This window comes from Schistocerca americana, chromosome 10, assembly GCF_021461395.2.
Source record: "Schistocerca americana isolate TAMUIC-IGC-003095 chromosome 10, iqSchAmer2.1, whole genome shotgun sequence".
Taxonomy (NCBI): domain Eukaryota; kingdom Metazoa; phylum Arthropoda; class Insecta; order Orthoptera; family Acrididae; genus Schistocerca; species Schistocerca americana.
Window position 1 is genome coordinate 111865765 of NC_060128.1, and position 17989 is coordinate 111883753.

At 42.1% G+C, this 17989-nt stretch overlaps 1 protein-coding gene across 1 annotated transcript in view; it reads left to right on the forward strand.

Annotated features, from left to right (window-relative positions):
- The window catches only part of LOC124552512 (tubulin-specific chaperone D), a 192117-nt gene that overhangs the window by 51625 nt on the left and 122503 nt on the right, over positions 1–17989 (forward strand). Inside the window, exon 6 of the mRNA XM_047126801.1 lies at positions 8943–9091. Coding sequence (XP_046982757.1) covers positions 8943–9091 — 149 coding nt within the window. The remainder of the gene's footprint in view (positions 1–8942; positions 9092–17989) is intronic.

Consider the following 17989-nt stretch of genomic DNA (forward strand, 5'->3'; position numbering starts at 1 on the left):
GTATAAAGAAGGTATAAGTAAGAGTGAGATGATTATCACAACAAGAACGAAGCAGAGACGAACAACTGGAATAACAATTGGTGGGGAACAATTGAGGAGAATGAAGAGTTTCAAGTAGCTAGGAAGCCTGATACAGAAAGATGGAAAAAATGACAGAGAAATAAAGGAGTGGGGGAGAAAAGCAGAAGCATTTTGGAAGAGTGTCAGAAGCCTGATATGGAGCAAGGATGTACCCCAAATCAGTAAAAAGGTAAGATACTGGTCATACTATGTCGCGATCCTGACATATGAATCCGACACCTGGGTTATGAAAGGAAGAGAGAAAAGCAAAGTACAAGCTAGTGAGATGAAATTCTTGAGGAACAGTATTGGAATGACAAAGATCGACAGCTTAAGAAATGAGAGGATCATATAGTTAATTAAGGTGGAACCATTACAGAAGGAGATGAAGAAATAAAGGCAGAGATGGTATGTGCATGTTAAATGAATGGAGGAGAAGAGGATACCAAGGAGGATACACGAGATGAAACTGAAAGGAAAGAGACCAAGACGAAGACCGAGAGACAGATGGCTGAAAGGAGTCTAGGAATGAGTCCAGAAGAAAGGAGAAGACCAAGCCAAGGTGAAGACAGAGATATGGTGGCAAGACAGTAGATGATGGAGAGGCCTATGTTCCAAACACGCCTAGCCAGAGACTGGAAACTGTCCAAGATGGTGATGATGATGATGATGATGATGACCGTGGTGATAAGAGAAATTAGGGATCGGTCAGAGGCACATAGACAATCGTATTTCCCTCGCTGTAGTTGATGTTTTTGCCACTAAATTTGCCTAACCTGAACCTTATCGATTACATGTGGTGCACTATTCGGCATTAGCTTTGCACCCACAAATGACTGGCTCATACCCTATGGGAATTGTGTGACCTATGCATGGAGATGTGGTGTTACACGCCTTATGAAACATACTAAGGACTTGTCAGAGCCATGCAATGCAGACTTGCTGCTGTATTACTTTTCAAACTGGATCGACACACTATTAGGCAAGTCATAACTTTTGTCTCATCAGTGTATGAAAAACAAAGAAATATTATGGAAAAAAGTAGATGATTGGATCTTGATAGACCAACAAAATTAAAATACAGAACAGTTTAATATTCCACATTTCGCCGGGGTGACTTTCCAAATCTTTCTTACTACTGTTGATAAGACGAAAGTAACATGTAGAGTTGATACATGGCAAGTACAACTATCTGTTAAAGATATCTGCACTTATGTGTTTCTCAATTATGTCATATTTCAACATTTTTACAATATTTTTTTTTTTTTTATAAATTATGTTTTCAGCCTGAGGTCATGTAAATAGAAAGCTACTTATTTTCACGGCTTAGCAAGTCATCATGGAAGGGAATGTACTGTTGCACTTTAATGAATTACATCGTAAATTCCAGAGATCACATCCAATTATGATACCTTTTGTCTGACCTGACTTAAAAAGTAACAAAAATGTTAATGCTCGAAGCTCCACAAGGATGTTTATGAATAATGCCATTGTATGCAGAGAAGCCACAACACTATTAAACTATAGCAAAATGTGTAGGATTAAAGCAAGGTGCTGGGATTGGCAGCTGATCCTCATCATAAACAAATGAAATGTATAACTGATAATGTGAGTAGCTTAGCCTGTGAGTTGGAGTGGTTCCATTGTCGTTTCAGATCACGATTGTTTGTATGTCTTATTTCTCGATGGATTCATTTTTCTCTAATATTAGTGCTATTGCCTTTGCTGGAATGGTAGGCCTCCAATGATTTACTGTTTTCTTTGGAATGGCCTCATCTAGTGGCTCTCTGACTGTGTTTTCTCATTGTGTGGTTACATATTCTAGGTGGTGTCTATAATCCGTCTTGTATTACATTTTGGTATTATGTCTAGCATTATGTCCAGTTATAAACAGATGTAAATTCCAAGTGAAACGCACCCATTGAGAAAACCAAATGTGCCAACTGCCAGGGCAAACACTCAGGGCTGTTCTATAAATGCAACAACCACCCCAAAGAAACCCTTAACATATACACTTAGGTCTCAGCAAGACAGTAGCTGAGCCTACCCCCTGCCCCACTCAACAGAAAAACTCACAACATAAGCAGTCATGTATTTTCCTGAATGTGTGTTGAGACAGGAAACACAAAATCAAAATAGCAGTAACACAAGCAATGAAGCAGCTTCTAGGGAAGGATTTATAAGTAACACAAAGAAACAAACGTATCCACGTGACAGTCACTGAAACAAGTAAGTGGAGCCATCTCAGAAAAACAAAGGCCTTTTAGTCTTTATGATGGTAGGGCAGGGTGGCATTAATCGAAAGACAAACGACAGACTACATGTTCATCAGTGCTAATGAATTGACAAACAAAAAGACTTCATTGATGCACAGTTAGAAACAAACAAACATCTACATCCTCAGGGTTGCTGAAACATAGCTAACAGACCAAAGAATATGCAAGTTTAATAGGTACGACTGCTACTTCGTAAACCACCCAGATGGCTGCGAGGTGTGACAATCTTCACTGACATAAATGCCCCCACAATTGAAGTCGTGCTCTCCAAACATGTCCAAGGCACAGAGGCTGTTCGGGTACTGATGAGGGCACTACAGTGCAAACTAACAGTTGCTTGTTTATACAACCTGCCACAACAAGCAGTTCTTCATGACTTCCTGCAACACCTAACGATCCCTAAACACACCTTAGAGACACAATGACCGACAGCAATACCTGAGCACTCTTCAACATCCTCACCATTAATCCCATAGTTAGACTCCCATTAAGTCAGCTGACTTTCATAGTCCACATGGGCATGTCAACCTCTGATACTGTTCTCCATAGTCCATACCTGACAGACACCCTCACTGACCACAGTTGGGATACTCTGTTGACTATTGACCATCTCTGCTTCCTGTTCTCCACCACAGCAGTAAACTCATCCATCCCCCAGCTGACACAGCACACCATGCAGCTATATGCAAAGACACAATGGACATAATAACAAAATGTAATACAAGATGGATTGTCAACTCAACCCCTCTAATTCTGACAGATAATGATGACCTAGAACATGTTACCCCGCAATGAAAAAAAAAACTAACTCAAGAGGCCAATGGATGAGGCAACTTCAAAGAAAAAAGTAAACCATTGGAGGCCTACCAACCCAGCAAAGGTACTAGCACTAATATGAGAGAAAACACGAATCTACTGAGAAATGAGATGTACAAACAATCCCGACATGAAACAACAATGGAACCATTTCAACTCACAATCTAAGCTATTTATATACAGTCACAAACAAAAAGAATTAAACGACACCTATAGAAAATAGAACTGCAGAGAGGGCAGGAAATTGTGGAAGAAATTTAAAACACTTTCTGGCCAAGAACAGATCAGAAACAATACATTAACAATTTGAGTGCCGTGTCCATAATGTTACGCTGTCTTCAACATTAGAAAGAAAGAAATACCCATATAATGGACATGATATCCTAGCGAGGAGTCATACAAATAATATAAAAATCGTGGCAGTCCTCGCTGAGATGTTGTGCCCTTAATATTATGGGTACGGCATTCTTTATAACATTAGAGAGAACACAGTATTATGGTCATGTCACTCAAAGTATTAATAATAAACAATAAGCCACCATGGATGCCAAAAACAGAGCCAAAGAATTTATAGAAGTCTTAGAAAACATCCACTCATATCCAACAGATAACAAATTCAATGACTCCTTCAGATGCCTAGCAGAGGCTGAATTACCTGACACACTTACAGCACCACGGTAGAGTAAGAGGATGACGCACAGAACTGACAAAGCCAGGCTCAGATACAGAAATCACTGAAGCAACCCCAGGACTAAACATCAGACGAATCCATCTCCAGAAAACCACCTTCTCTATCGTAGTCTCCATCCTACGCTAATATACAACTACTGTATAATGGCAGAAAAAGTACCTGAGAGATGGGTGACAAGTAAGACTAATTATACCTAAACCCATCAAACCAAGGACTGGTCCACTCTCGTATAGACCTATATCACTACTAGATGTATTTGGAAAAACTTATGAATGAATAATGATTGAAAACTCCAAACATACACACACACACACACACACACACACACACACACAGAGAGAGAGAGAGAGAGAGAGAGAGAGAGAGAGAGAGAGAGAGAGAGAGAGAGAGAAATACTGCCCCTCATACAGTCAGGCTTACAGAAAAACCATTCCACCTGTAACCCACTCATTAAACTGACCAGTGATGCAAAGAAAAACTTCAGCAGACCCCAATGCACACAAGCCCTGTTCCTTTCTGTTGAGCAGGCATTCAACTAATTGTGACGGGATGGATTATTTATGAACTAGTGATGTAAGGACTCCTGACCAAACTATAACAAATCATCAGAATACAGTAGTACAAACATGTTTTGTACTCGTAAAGGATATCAGGTCAGAAGCACCCCAGAAGCAGGAATCCCACAGGGAACTACAACATTCCTGCTACTGTATGCACTGTGCAACAAATACATACTGACAACTATTGACCAGGATGAAAAAATAACCCTTTATGTACACTACTGGACATTAAAATTGCTACACCAAGAAGAAATGCACATGATAAACGGGTATTCATTGGACAAATATATTATACTAGAACTGACATGTGATTACATTTTCACGCAATTTGAGTGCATAGATCCTGAGAAATCAGTACCCAAAACAACCACCTCTGGCCCTAATAACGGCCTTGATACGCCTGGGCATTGAGTCAAACAGAGCTTGGATGGCGTGTCCAGGTACAGCTGTCCATGCAGCTTCAACACGATACCACAGTTCATCAAGAGTAGTGACTGGCGTATTGTGACGAGCTAGTTGCTCAACCACCATTGACCAGATGTTTTCAATTGGTGAGAAATCTGGAGAATGTGCTGGCCAGGGCAGCAGTCGAACATTTTCTGTATCCAGAAAGGCCTGTACAGGACCTACAACAAGCGGTCATGCATTATCCTGCTGAAATGTAGGGTTTCGCAGGGATTGAATGAAGGGTAGAGCCACGGGTCGTAACACATCTGAAATGCAACACCCACTGTTCAAAGTGCCGTCAATGTGAACAAGATGTGACCACGACGTGTAACCAATGGCACCCCATACTATCACGCCGGGTGGTACGCCAGTATGAGGATGACGAATACACGCTTGCAATGTGCTTTCAGCGTGATGTCGCCAAACACGGATGCGACCATCATGATGCTGTAAACAGAACCTGGATTCATCTGAAAAAATGACGTTTTGCCATTCATGCACCCAGGTTCGTCGTTGACTACACCATTGCAGGCACTCCTGTCTGTGATGCAGCATCAAGGGTAACTGCAGCTTAGGTCTCCAAGCTGATAGTCCATGCTGCTGCAAACATCGTCGAACTGTTCGTGCAGATGGTTGTTGTTTTGCAAACGTCCCCATCTGTTGACTCAGGGATCGAGACGTGGTTGCATGATCCATTACAGCCATGCAGTTAAGATGCCTGTCATCTCAACTGCTAGTGATACGAGGCCATTGGGATCCAGCATGGCGTACTGTATTACCCTCCTGAACTCACCGATTCCATATTCTGGTAACAGTCATTGGATCTCGTCCAACGCGAGCAGCAATTTCGTGATACGATAAACCGCAATCGCGATAGGCTACAATCCGACCTTTATCAAAGTCGTAAAAGTGATGGTACGCATTTCTCCTCCTTACACGAGGCATCACAACGTTTTGCCAGGCGACGCCGATCAACTGCTGTTTGTGTATGAGAAATCGGTTGGAAACTTTCCTCATATCAGCACGTTGTAGGTGTCGCCACCAGCGCCAACTTTGTGTGAATGCACTGAAAAGCTAATCATTTGCATATCACAGCATCTTCTTCCTGTCGGTTAAATTTCTTGTCTGTAGCACGTCATCTTCGCGGTGAAAGCAATTTTTATGGCCAGTAGTGTAGATAACACTGCCTGCTGGTGTGCAAGACTTTGCAGAAATACCATATGGTGTAAAACAAATAGGTACCTAGACAAATACAAAAACTGGATGACCAAATGGAGAGTATGACCTAACCTCCACAAAAATACAATTCATGTTATTCCAACACAGTAACTTAACAAAAAAGTCAACAAAGATGCACAGACATAGAACTCAGACTCTTGAACGAACTTCTACAATTTAATGACATACAAGGTATCTCATTATGTTGAAACTCTTAAACCTAAAGACACATCTCCAATACTTGCTGAGCGAGATGAGAAAATGTCAAAACCTAATGAGACAAACTGTATGGCTGCTACACCAGGACAGCTATATATGCCCATACAGGACCCTCATTAGACCTATCTACGAATGCACTGCTGCTCCTCTAGGAGGCCTATCCAGAAAAGTGACAGAAAAAGTTTACTTCACAGAGAGAAAATTGCCGAGAAGTATGGCAAAACTTCCAACCCTCACCCCAAACAGTGATGTCTACACAATAACCGGAACAGTTCCTCTTCAGATGAGACTTACAAAACTGATGGTAAGATACGGAAACCACATCAACAGACCAGACGAAATGCTTACTAACTACCAAACCACTAATGACTAGGTGACCCAGGTTTTTACACATGTGTAGACGCATGCTCGCGAAAACCCACACACACACACACACACACACACACACACACACACACACAGAGAGAGAGAGAGAGAGAGAGAGAGAGAGAGAGTTTTGCACAAAACATTTCTAATGAATACCCCTACCATGACCCAGCTGATACACCAGGAGACAATACTGACCCACCTAGACAACAGAGATCAGAGATGACACAATGCAGTCTCACAATGGCCTCATGAGAGAAAAACTGGCAAAAAACTCGTCTAACAGTAAACTAAACATTAGGATTAAGAAAATGTGTAATACTCAGGTTCCAAATACTGTACCAACGGAAAAGAAGAACCTTTACACCTAGACATAGAATCTATAATAGCAACAATTTTCCTATAAAAGCCCAGCTTCTAAATACTTCTATGATAGGAAGAGAAGAGCCCGTGCACCTAGTTTTTTTTTTTTTTTTTTTGTCACCATCATTATGATTGATTAAAACTATAAAGATTAATAATTTTTTATTTTATTATTACTTTTTTCTCTTTTTTTCCAACTCATATAAAACCACATTGAAACCCTATAAATGTATTGGTATGTAATTCAGATGATGATAAAAAGTGTGTATAAATAAAATAAATTGTAACCATCTGGATGGAGAAAGGCAAGCCAGATAAACATTAAAGCAGCCTGCCTTTTCCCTTAAGGAAAGCAAGAGATGCCAGGTGCTAGATGTGTGGAAAATTCTCTATTTAACATCTACGTCCATTTCTCATAGCAGAACTGAAGGCAGTTTGCTTACCTCTTGTCTTGTAAAGATGACTCATTGTCTTCTCTCTGAGGGGTTTCTTCTCTGCTGGCCGCAGACTCTAAAATGCGTGCATAAATGGTGTATAACGGAAAGGCAAAATCTCAGTGTTACTATAAAGAGAATTGTGAAATATTGGGATGCCACCTGGTTTTATTTTTATTGATAAACACAGCAAAATCAAGAAAATAATTTCTAGAGCCAGTCTAATATTAATGTTCGCAGCAAAATTACCAGATAGTAATCATTATTTCTCGAGCACTGTAAAAAGTCATGGAAAATACTTGACACAGTCTTAAGGATAACCTGAGGTTGCACATGGGCATTTCCCAAGGCAGCTTTTAACAAACTGTTCTCCTTATATGCAATATCGCACTTCACACACAGTCTTGCTTGTTGCCTCTTTGGAAACTTATTGAACTATCTTAGCTGTTTGGCGCCTGTCTGCTCAGGGCACAATTGTGATTGGTTGATTCTGACCACTGATGATTATCAACATTAAGTGCAGTTTTCAACTAGTTTCTAAGTGTGGGGAATGTTAACGTGTATAAACAGTAAATTTAAGTAATGAAAGATACACTTATTTGTGCCAAACCTCATAGGTGAATCACCACTGTTTCCATATGTTCTAGCATGATATGGCTTCTACCTGTCCTATTGTTCTCGCACTCTGAGACCACCTGTCATTTAGTCAGATGGGTAGTTCTAATGATCCTAACTTCTTGCTAGCTTACAACAATGTGAATCTATTAAAATGTAATAATAAAATGTAATAAATATAGGCATATATGTGGCATGAACAGTACAGTGTAGCTTACAAAACCATAGTTTCATGAATACTTGAATATTGCATGTTAGTCTGGGAACTCTGCCAGAAAGGATTGATAGAGGAAGTAGAGAAGATCCAAAGAATAGCAGCACACGTCATCACAGCTTTACGCAGTAAGCATGAAAGCACAGTGGAGATGCTTATCCAATTCTGGTGGCAGACACTAAAAGAGAGGCATTGTGCATCACAGTGTGGTTACTGTTAAAATTTTAAGAACATGTATTTGTAAAGAAACAACCGATACGTTGCTTCCTTCCATGTGTGTCTTGTGAAAAGACCACAAAGTTAAAATCAGAGAGATTAGAGTTCACATGGAGGCCTACAGATAATCGTTCTCCCCCGAACCGTTTCTGACTGGGACAGGAAAGGAGAGGGAAGCGGCATATACACTTGTTCTCGACAAGACGTGGTGGAGTGTACCTCTGGGACTACAATCATTGTTTCCCCTTCTCCTTAACATTCACAAATGGATAGTGCAAAGAACAACTGTCAAAAAATAAAGTGGTATACAAAGTACCTACGTCACGCAATGTACGGTGGCTTTAGATTCGGTTTACTACTTTATTGTTTGCTGTAATAAGCAGCATTTAAAATAGCACATAACTTATCTGTGATTAATGTTTACTGATTCAGAGTTTTACTGTGCAGATGGTCAGCAGCAAAGGGCATCGGACGTGTAACTGGCCGCCTTCCGAGGGACCTCGCAGATGAGGTCCTTTGCTCTGTCCTGGAGCTGTTCAGCCCGCGAGAGCTGCACAGCGCTTGGCACGGGGGTTGCCTCGCACTCGCAGAGCTCGGTGAGTTCTATGTCCTGTCGGTCAGAGTGAAGAAACTGTGTTAATACTTAGCTCCTCCATTCTTGACATTATTCACCACTGTGATTTGAGTAAATACAGCCAGTCATGATTTATTGGTTTAATCCCCTGGTCTATTTTTGATTAAAACTCATTGGTCAAACATTGGAGTGGAACCAAAGCAAGACCCCCTAGTAGTTGCACAGTCGATTTTTGTCACAATTTTCATAGCCAAACAAAGAGTTGGAAATGGACAAATAAGGTATCAAATTGACCACCTTGAGCTGAAAAAAAGAGTGGTTTGAAAGTGATCAGGGTAATTAAAAAAAGGAAAACCAGTGGTCATATGTTTTATGAAATGATTTGTCTAAGAGTAAGATATAAAATAGATTACAGAAACATTTGTTGTGTGTTTGAATGTTACTCAAAACTGTGTACGGCAGATGAGACTGCATGATCTACATAACTCACCAGACAATATCATGTACTACTCTTTACAGTTCCAAACTAAACCTTGAACTTTTAGTTCTCAGTCGCCACCGTGATTTGCTTTACATGACTTTGAACATCATTCAGAGGTATGTCAAATGTTTCTCTAATCTATTTCATTTCTTACTTTTAGCCAAATCATTTCACAAAACATTTGACCATTTTTTCACGTTTCAAAAATAAAAGCTCAAAATACGATTTTCAGTATCAGATCTTCCTACATCTCTGTTTTTATGTGAACTTGGCGCGAAACACTTAGGCTAAGAAACTTGGATGAATCAACTTCTGATTCTCACCTGGCCTAACGTGGAGACACAGAGAATAGCATGGAAGAAAATCTAGAAATACTACATTTTGCTGAGAAAACAAAGAATTTGTTGGAAGAAATGGTTCAAATGGCTCTGAGCACTATGGGACTCAACTTCTGATGTCATTAGTCCCCTAGAACTTAGAACTAGTTAAACCTAACTAACCTAAGGACATCACACACATCCATGCCCGAGGCAGGATTCGAACCTGCGACCATAGCGGTCTCACGGTTCCAGACTGCAGCGCCTAGAACCGGACGGCCACTTCAGCCAGCTGTTGGAAGAAATACAAATATGAACCACATTCACGAAAAATCTGACTGAAAGCTGAATTAATAGCTAGAGTTAAGAAACTGAATGTTCCCAAAAAATTTCATCCAAATGTAATATCGTACTGTTTGGGGATAACATCTACTGCCATAGTTAGCTTAGGAGCTTTACTGTAAAAAATCCCTTTATTTGACAAGTCACTACTTTTCCAAATTAAATGTGTAGGTTTCCATCACAATCTCGGCTAAGAACAAAAATCATAGCTGTAGAAGTGTTCCTCTATTTTATTATATTGTTCTTTGCGACTGCCAATCAAATCAGTAGCTGTCTGACATCACCTTTAAACACATGTCTAACATCTTGTCTTCAGTCTAACACGTGGTTTAGCATATCACATACAAATAATACTGACTCCTATGCCATACTGTATACAGTAGAATTTTTCCTCGAGTAAATAAAAGGTAAAGGCTTTGTGTATAATGTAAAACCTATTTGTAAACCGGATAATCGTGAACATTCTGTTACTGGATAGAACAAGACTGTGAAATTTGTACAAGAAATCCTTACTTCCGTCTGACAGTGGGCTCAGGTCTGAAACTAGCTATGGTGAAATAAATCATTCATTTATAAAGTGTGGATAGCTGCAGGTATTCCTTCATTGATAATGAAATTTATGATAATATTCTTCTCTGGTGTGCAGCCAGATCATAATGTCATCTTGACACAGTATTTCAGCGGTCCATCTGGCTGCCATCTTCAGGTGAAAGTGCTGGTCCACGATCTCGCCGAAACTGACTTCTCAGCGTAAGCGGCAGGCGGCCCCTATATAGGCCGCAGAAGGCCCACAACACGTGCGCGAGAAGGTGTCATAACTGCCCTCTAGCACAAGTACACATACAGCACCCCAGTGGTGGAAACAGGTGAAATCGATATATCGCTGTCAAAAATTAAAAATTAAAAAATTAAAAATTATTCCGACAATTGAAACACAGACCGCTGTTTTTTAATGTCTGATAACACCGGGTTCCAAGTCTTACTTAAAAGGTAACCCTTGTCTCTATTAATAAGATTATCAGATAATTGAATCTCTATGGATTCTTTTAAAACACAGTCCCAATAGCGAGATGCAGGGGCTACCATTTGTGTCTCATCATACAGCATTCTATGTCCCTTGACGAGACAGTGCTCCACCACTGCAGATTTCTCAGGCAGCAGCAACCATGTGTGCCGCTGGTGCTCAACACATCGGTCATGAATGGTCCGGATTGTCAGACCAGTATAAACCTTCCCAAAGTGGCAAGGGATCTCGTACACACCAGGCTTCCTCAAACCCAAGTCATTCTTAACTGAGCCAAGAAGCACTCTAATCTTGGCTGGCGGACGAAAAATACTTTTGATATATCTTTTAAGAATTCTTCCTATTTTCGAGGAAATGCTCCCAGCAAAAGGTAGAAAACCCACCGATTTGCAGATATCTTCTGGTGGTTCAGGCGAAGGTCCAAACTGGGAAGCACGACGGATCTGTTTATCCATATAGCCATTCTCCTTGAACACAACTTTAAGATGGTCCACTTCTTGTGTCAAGCTTTCTCCGTCTGAAATGGCATAAGCGAGAAGAGCTTAGGATGACTTGGGTTTGAGGAAGCCCGATGTGTACATGATACCTTGCCACTGTGGTAAGGCTTATATTGATCAGACAATCCGGACCATTCAGGACCGATGTGTTGAGCACCAGCAGCACACACGGTTGCTTCAGCCTGAGAAATCTGCAGTGACAGAACACTGTCTCACCAAGGGACATAGAATGCTGTATGACGAGACACAAATGGTTGCCTCTGCATCTCACTATTGGGACTGTGTTTTAAAAGAATCCATAGAGATTCGATTATCTAATAATCTTATTAGTAGAGACAAGGGTTACCTTTTAAGTAAGACTTGGAACCCAGTGTTATCAGACATTAAAAAACAACGGTCTGTGTTTCAATTGTCGGAATAATTTTTAATTTTTTAATTTTTAAATTTTGATAGCAATATCTTGATTTCACCTGTTTCCACCACTGGGGTGCTGTATGTTTACTTGCGCTAGAGGGCAGTTATGGCATCTTCTCGCGCACGCATTGTGGGCCTTCTGCAGCCTATATAGGGGCCGCCCGCCGCTTGCGCTGAGAGTTCCGGCAAGATCGTGTACCAGCACTTTCACCTGAAGATGGCGGCCAGATGGACCGCTGAAATATTATGTCAAGATGATGATATGATCCCGGTGCACACCCGAGAAGAATATTATCAATTATTACACTGGGAAAGCCTTCGTAGTCACAATGAGATTTATGTTTGTAGAGGAACATTTTCAGAGTGGTAAATACAGAAATATATAACAAACCAATATCGTAACACTTTTTCCTCATGACAATGAAAAACAAGCTTTATCACGTATAAATTTTGAGCTTAAATGTGAAGAGACCTTTGACATATCACACACCAATGCTTTTTACATTCTGTGATGTTTTCTGGGGCTTATTAGTCCCATTAACTACAAATATACAAACCAGCAAAATTTCTGAGGAGTGTTGTAGTATTGTTTCAAAACAATGTCTGTATTCTGTTAATAGATAAGGAAACACAATTATGGTGTCACCGCCAGACACCACACTTGCTAGGTGGTAGCTTTAAATCGGCCGCGGCCCATTAGTACATGTCGGACCCGCGTGTCACCACTGTGTGATCGCAGACCGAGCGCCACCACAAGGCAGGTCTCGAGATACGGAATAGCACTCGCCCCAGTTGTACGGACGACGTAGCTAGCGACTACACTGACGAAGCCTCGCTCCTTTGCCGAGCAGATAGTTAGAATAGCCTTCAGCTAAGTCAATGGCTACGACCTAGCAAGGCGCCATTAGTAACATTGCATGTATCTAAAGAGTCTCACTTGTATCGCCACAATCTCCAGATGTACCAAAAGGATGGATTAAAGTTAAGTATTCCAGAAGCTACGTACTTTTCTTTATAGCATTCATAACGTATCCTGTTTCAGACCTCACGCCATCCTGCTTTAGCTTAGCGCGTGCCTTTCGGCTTCCTCGCATTGTGTCTAGGCTGTCTTGCCTAGACACAACAACAATCACCCATGTAAGAGGTTCTTAGAGTGAAGAAGATGGTGATTTGATTTCATATTTGTGAAATAGCTGCTCTGTGTCAGCTATAAACTCTGCCCTACTTGACCACTCGCAGCCTTCTCCATATCCAGCTTGTGATTGAGAGTATTTTTCCAAGTTCTATAAGCTTCTTGCTACACGGTAGCACTAGACCGATGTGGGGTATAGATATCCCAACACTCAAACTGCATATTACTTTAGTAGGACATACATTGATGAGCCAAAATATTGTGACCAGGTACTTAATAGTGCGTTGGTCCACCTTTGGAACTCAGTGCGGCAGCGATTCTGTGTCGTGTGGGTTCGAAACATCTTCGGTAAATTTTCAGAGGTATTTGGCACCAGATGCAATTTCCACAAAATTATGCACTGGTGCTTTGTGGATACATAGCTAGCACCTGACAATGTCTCAGATGCGTTCCACTTGTTTTAGTTCAGGCAAATCTGGTGACCAAGATTATCAGTGTGAGCACACTATCATGTTCCTCAAACCACAATAGTGTGATTCTGGGCTTTGTACGGCCTTGGGACCCCGTGTTCTTGAGATCTGGTTTGGTAAGTGCTGCCAGTCCTCTGTCACTGTAAGCTCTGGGCAGGCTTCAGTGACCACTGTGTGGTATGGCAGTGGAATGTTGTGTGTCGCAGGGAACTGGGAATTTGGCTTTGCCCAGGTCATGTGGATGCAAAAAGCCTCTATAAAAACCACTCAATCTCAAGGTGTGCTGTGTGATGATGAGATGCATAGCTGTTGAGGTGGAACAATTGTTAGCTGGCAACCTCTGGAAAACTTGCCGCATCTCAGGTGTATAAGGCTTACCAAGGCTCGCGGGGCTCTGTGTAGGTGGACTTTTGTTTCCTTAGCTGCTCTCGGGACTGAGATGGATACTTCGAAGTTTTCTCTTCCATGTCCCAGTGGAATGGGTGGGCTGCTGGGAGGTACCAACACCGAATCAAATAAGAGGACTTGTGTAACCAGTCCTCTGGACTCAGGAATATTACAGAATTCTGGTGTGTTCAGTAACAGAATGCTTGCAGCTGGGCAGATTGTGTTTTTATTGGTTAAACGAAAAGAGGGAAGTTCTGAAAAAGTGTTACCTTTTTACATACAAAATGGTTTTTAGGGGATTGCAGGTACTTTAAAAGCACTTAAGCTGTTATGAAATGGGACATTGCTGATGGAAGTATCAAGTTCCCAACAATGACAAACCTGCAGAAGGCCAAAACTTGGGGAATGACCTCCACACTACATTAAACTACAGTAAAGGCGTTGTGACTTGTAGAGAATGGTAGACATCCCCAAGGTATACCTTAAAGTTGAATGGGTCCAAGACGGCATTGCAAATATGCAGAATATTATGAAAAGGGTGGAAAGTGATCAGATTAAATCAGACTTATTCATCTTTACTTTTAATAGCACAAAACTCTCGGAACATATTAAGGCAAATTTTCCTCGCATAACTGTGTGTCCCTGTGTCCTCAACCCAATGCGCTGTTTTAAATGCCAGAACTTTAGGCACGCCACCTTAGGGTGTAACAGTGAAGCCACTTGGGACAAATTTGACAAGGCTGCCCATGATGGAGTTGGTTGCTCCTCCCCTCAGAAGTGTGTAAATTACTCTGGGGATCACCCTGTCTGCAGTAGCGACTGCAGTCTTTTCCTTGAAGAAAGGAAGGTAAAGGAGATTAAAACATCGAAACGCATGCCATATGGTGAGACCAAGAGGATTTATAAAGTTGTGCAGCCTCCCACATTGACTGCATCTTTTTCTTCATCCCTTAAATAGCCAGTTTCTACAGCCAACTCTTCTACCCAAATGGAGGTTTCTGGTGTCAGCACTAGAACCTGTGTTTGTAGTGCACAAGTCAAGCTGGAGTTGTTTCAGAGCCCATAGCCCTCCTAAGAAAGTCATACAAAGCAACGGTTACCACTATTGCAGAGTTGCTGATACCTGCAAAAGCAGAGCTTGGTAAAAAATCCGGCATTGCCTCCACCGCCTCTGTGGTAGCTCGTACAAAGCCCTCCCAGACCAAAAAAGCAAATGGGAAGCTTCCACTGCAGGCGAAAATAGGCGGTAAGTCATCAGACCGAGCTGATGTCATTCGACTTCACGTTCTGTTGCTTCTGCTGCAGAGCCGATGGACTGCGAAGTCTGCACGGGGCAACCATCTTGCCCCAAGGCTGCTTGTCATCCTGTTGCGGGCTCTCCACCCCAGTGGAAAGACAGGTGAAAGTGCAACCCCTACGATAAATGGTTCCCATACTACAGCGAAGCAGAAATGGGTTCAGGACTTGTGGAGGAACTGAAATATAGGCAAACCCCCTGTGATTGTGTTTACAGGAAACACATATCAAAGCCACAGACACCACTGTGCTATGGGGCTGTACCCTCCACCAAAATGATAGCCTGACTGGAGAAAGAGCCAAGGGAAGGGTTGCTGTGTTTGTAAATAACACTCACTACTCCTCTGTTGTCTCCTTGATTACTGACCAACAAGCAATATCTGTTGCTGTTTGTGGGGATCAGAAGATCGCATCTTCATCCTGTATTTACCTCTGCAGGATGCGGTGCACTCTGAGGCTCTCACAGTGCTTATAGCACAACTTCCACACCCATTTCTCCTGCTAGGTGATTTCAATGCCCATAATGTATTATGGGGTTCGACCTAGACTTTCCCCAGGAGTTGAGTTTTGGAGAGCCTCATGATATCTCAGGAGCTATGCATCATCAACACAGGCAGTCCCATTCATTTCACGCTGGTACTGGGTCGTCTTTAGCCATCACTACTTCGCATTGTGGATCCCGCTACTGGATGGAGAATTGCTTGCTGAAATGGATGGTCAGCAGAGCTAACTGGAAGCTGTTCAGCCAGCTGGCTGTGTCTGAACACTGTGACATCGTCTAGGAATGGGTGGTCTACATCGTGGAAGTGATCTGTCATGCTGCTGACTTATGCATCCCAAAGTCTTCAGGTCATCTTAGGAAGTGATCTGTACCTTGGTGGACTGATGAGCGCCGTTCAGCAATCTGGAACAGACATGCGGGTCTTCGACGGTTTAAATGCTGGCCAACAGCAGACAACCTCACACCCTTTCAAGCCGTAACAAACCTCGCAGCCTTTCAAGCTGCAAGAGCCAAGGCTCAACGTGTAATTAAGGAGAGCAGAAAATGGTTGTGGCTTGTGTTCCTGGACTTCACCAACTGTTCCACTTGTATGGGAAACTATCCGGATGATTTCTGGTAAACACATTCGTTTACCAATGTGCTGAAATGGGTGTCTCCAAACAATGTGTGGAGACAGTGCTCAGACAGTGGCACAGCATTTTGCAGTGACTACTGCCAATGCCAGGCAGGATCCGGTATTTCGATGCTACTGTGCGACTGCAGAGTGGAGCAAGTTGGACTTGAGGTCCCACAATTCTGACCTGTACAACTGCCATTTCTCCATGCGGGAGCTGGAATCGGCACTGTCTGAGACTCGTCATACTGCACCTTTTCACGACACTATCCAGTACTGCATGCTTCAATACTCACCAGCACCATCAAAGGAAATCCTCCCCAAATGTTTTGGCCTTATATGGCAGACAGCCAACTTTCCCAACTCGTAGAGAGAAGCAATTCTGATTCTTCTCTTCAAACCTGGAAAGGATTGCACATGGTTCAGTAGTTACCGGAGTGTCGCCTTAACGAGCTGTGTAGGAAAGACCCCGGAATGAATGGGTAACCATCATCTGGTGTGGCTGTTACAGATCAAGCAACTGCTTAGCTGCTCTCAGTGTGGATTCCTGAGAATTTGGGCCACTATCGACAACCTGACCTTACTAGAGGCGGCTATTCAACAGGTTTTCCTACGTAAACATCACTGTCTTGCTATATTCTTTGATATTGGCAAGGGGTACAGGACTACTTGGAGACACAATAATCTCGAGCAACTCCATCAATGGGGCTTTCATGGCCAACTCCACACTTTTGTATGGTCCTTCCTAAATAAATGCTTTTTTAGATCCCAAGTTGATGATGTGCTGTCAGACCATTTTGAGCAGTAGAATGGTGTTCCTCAGTGCAGTGCTTTAAGTGTTACCCTCTTTGCCGTAGCCATAAACAGTATCACGTCTGTGATAAGGAGTCCTGTATAGTTCTTCTTATTTGTGGATGATTTTGCTATTTTTTGTTCCTCCTCCAGTCAATTTACAGTACAGAGGTTAGAGGAATGGACATCAAAGACAGGTTTCAGCTTTCTGCAGATAAACCTGTGTATGTTCAGTTTAAAATTGTTCTCATCATATGCTTAATTTACCTGACATGCATATGAGGGACACCATTCTACAGTTTACAGACTCATCGAGGTTTATGGGCCTCATTTTTTACTACAAACTGTCTTGGTTACCACACCTGAGGGACCTGAAAGCCAAACTCAGAAGGCACTGAATATTCTAAAGTGCCTTAGCCGCAGGTCCTTGGGAGCAGACAGTGTGCATCTGCTCCAGTTTTATAGGACTTTTGTGTGTTCACGGCTAGACTATGGATGCTCGGTGTATGGATCAGCGAGGCCATCTTTCTTTAAGATTACTGATGCTATCCACCATGAGGGAATTAGGTTAACTCCAGGTGCTTACATGACCAGTCCCATACCCAGCTCTCTGCTGAGGCTGGTGAATCACCACTTACTGTCCGACAAGAACA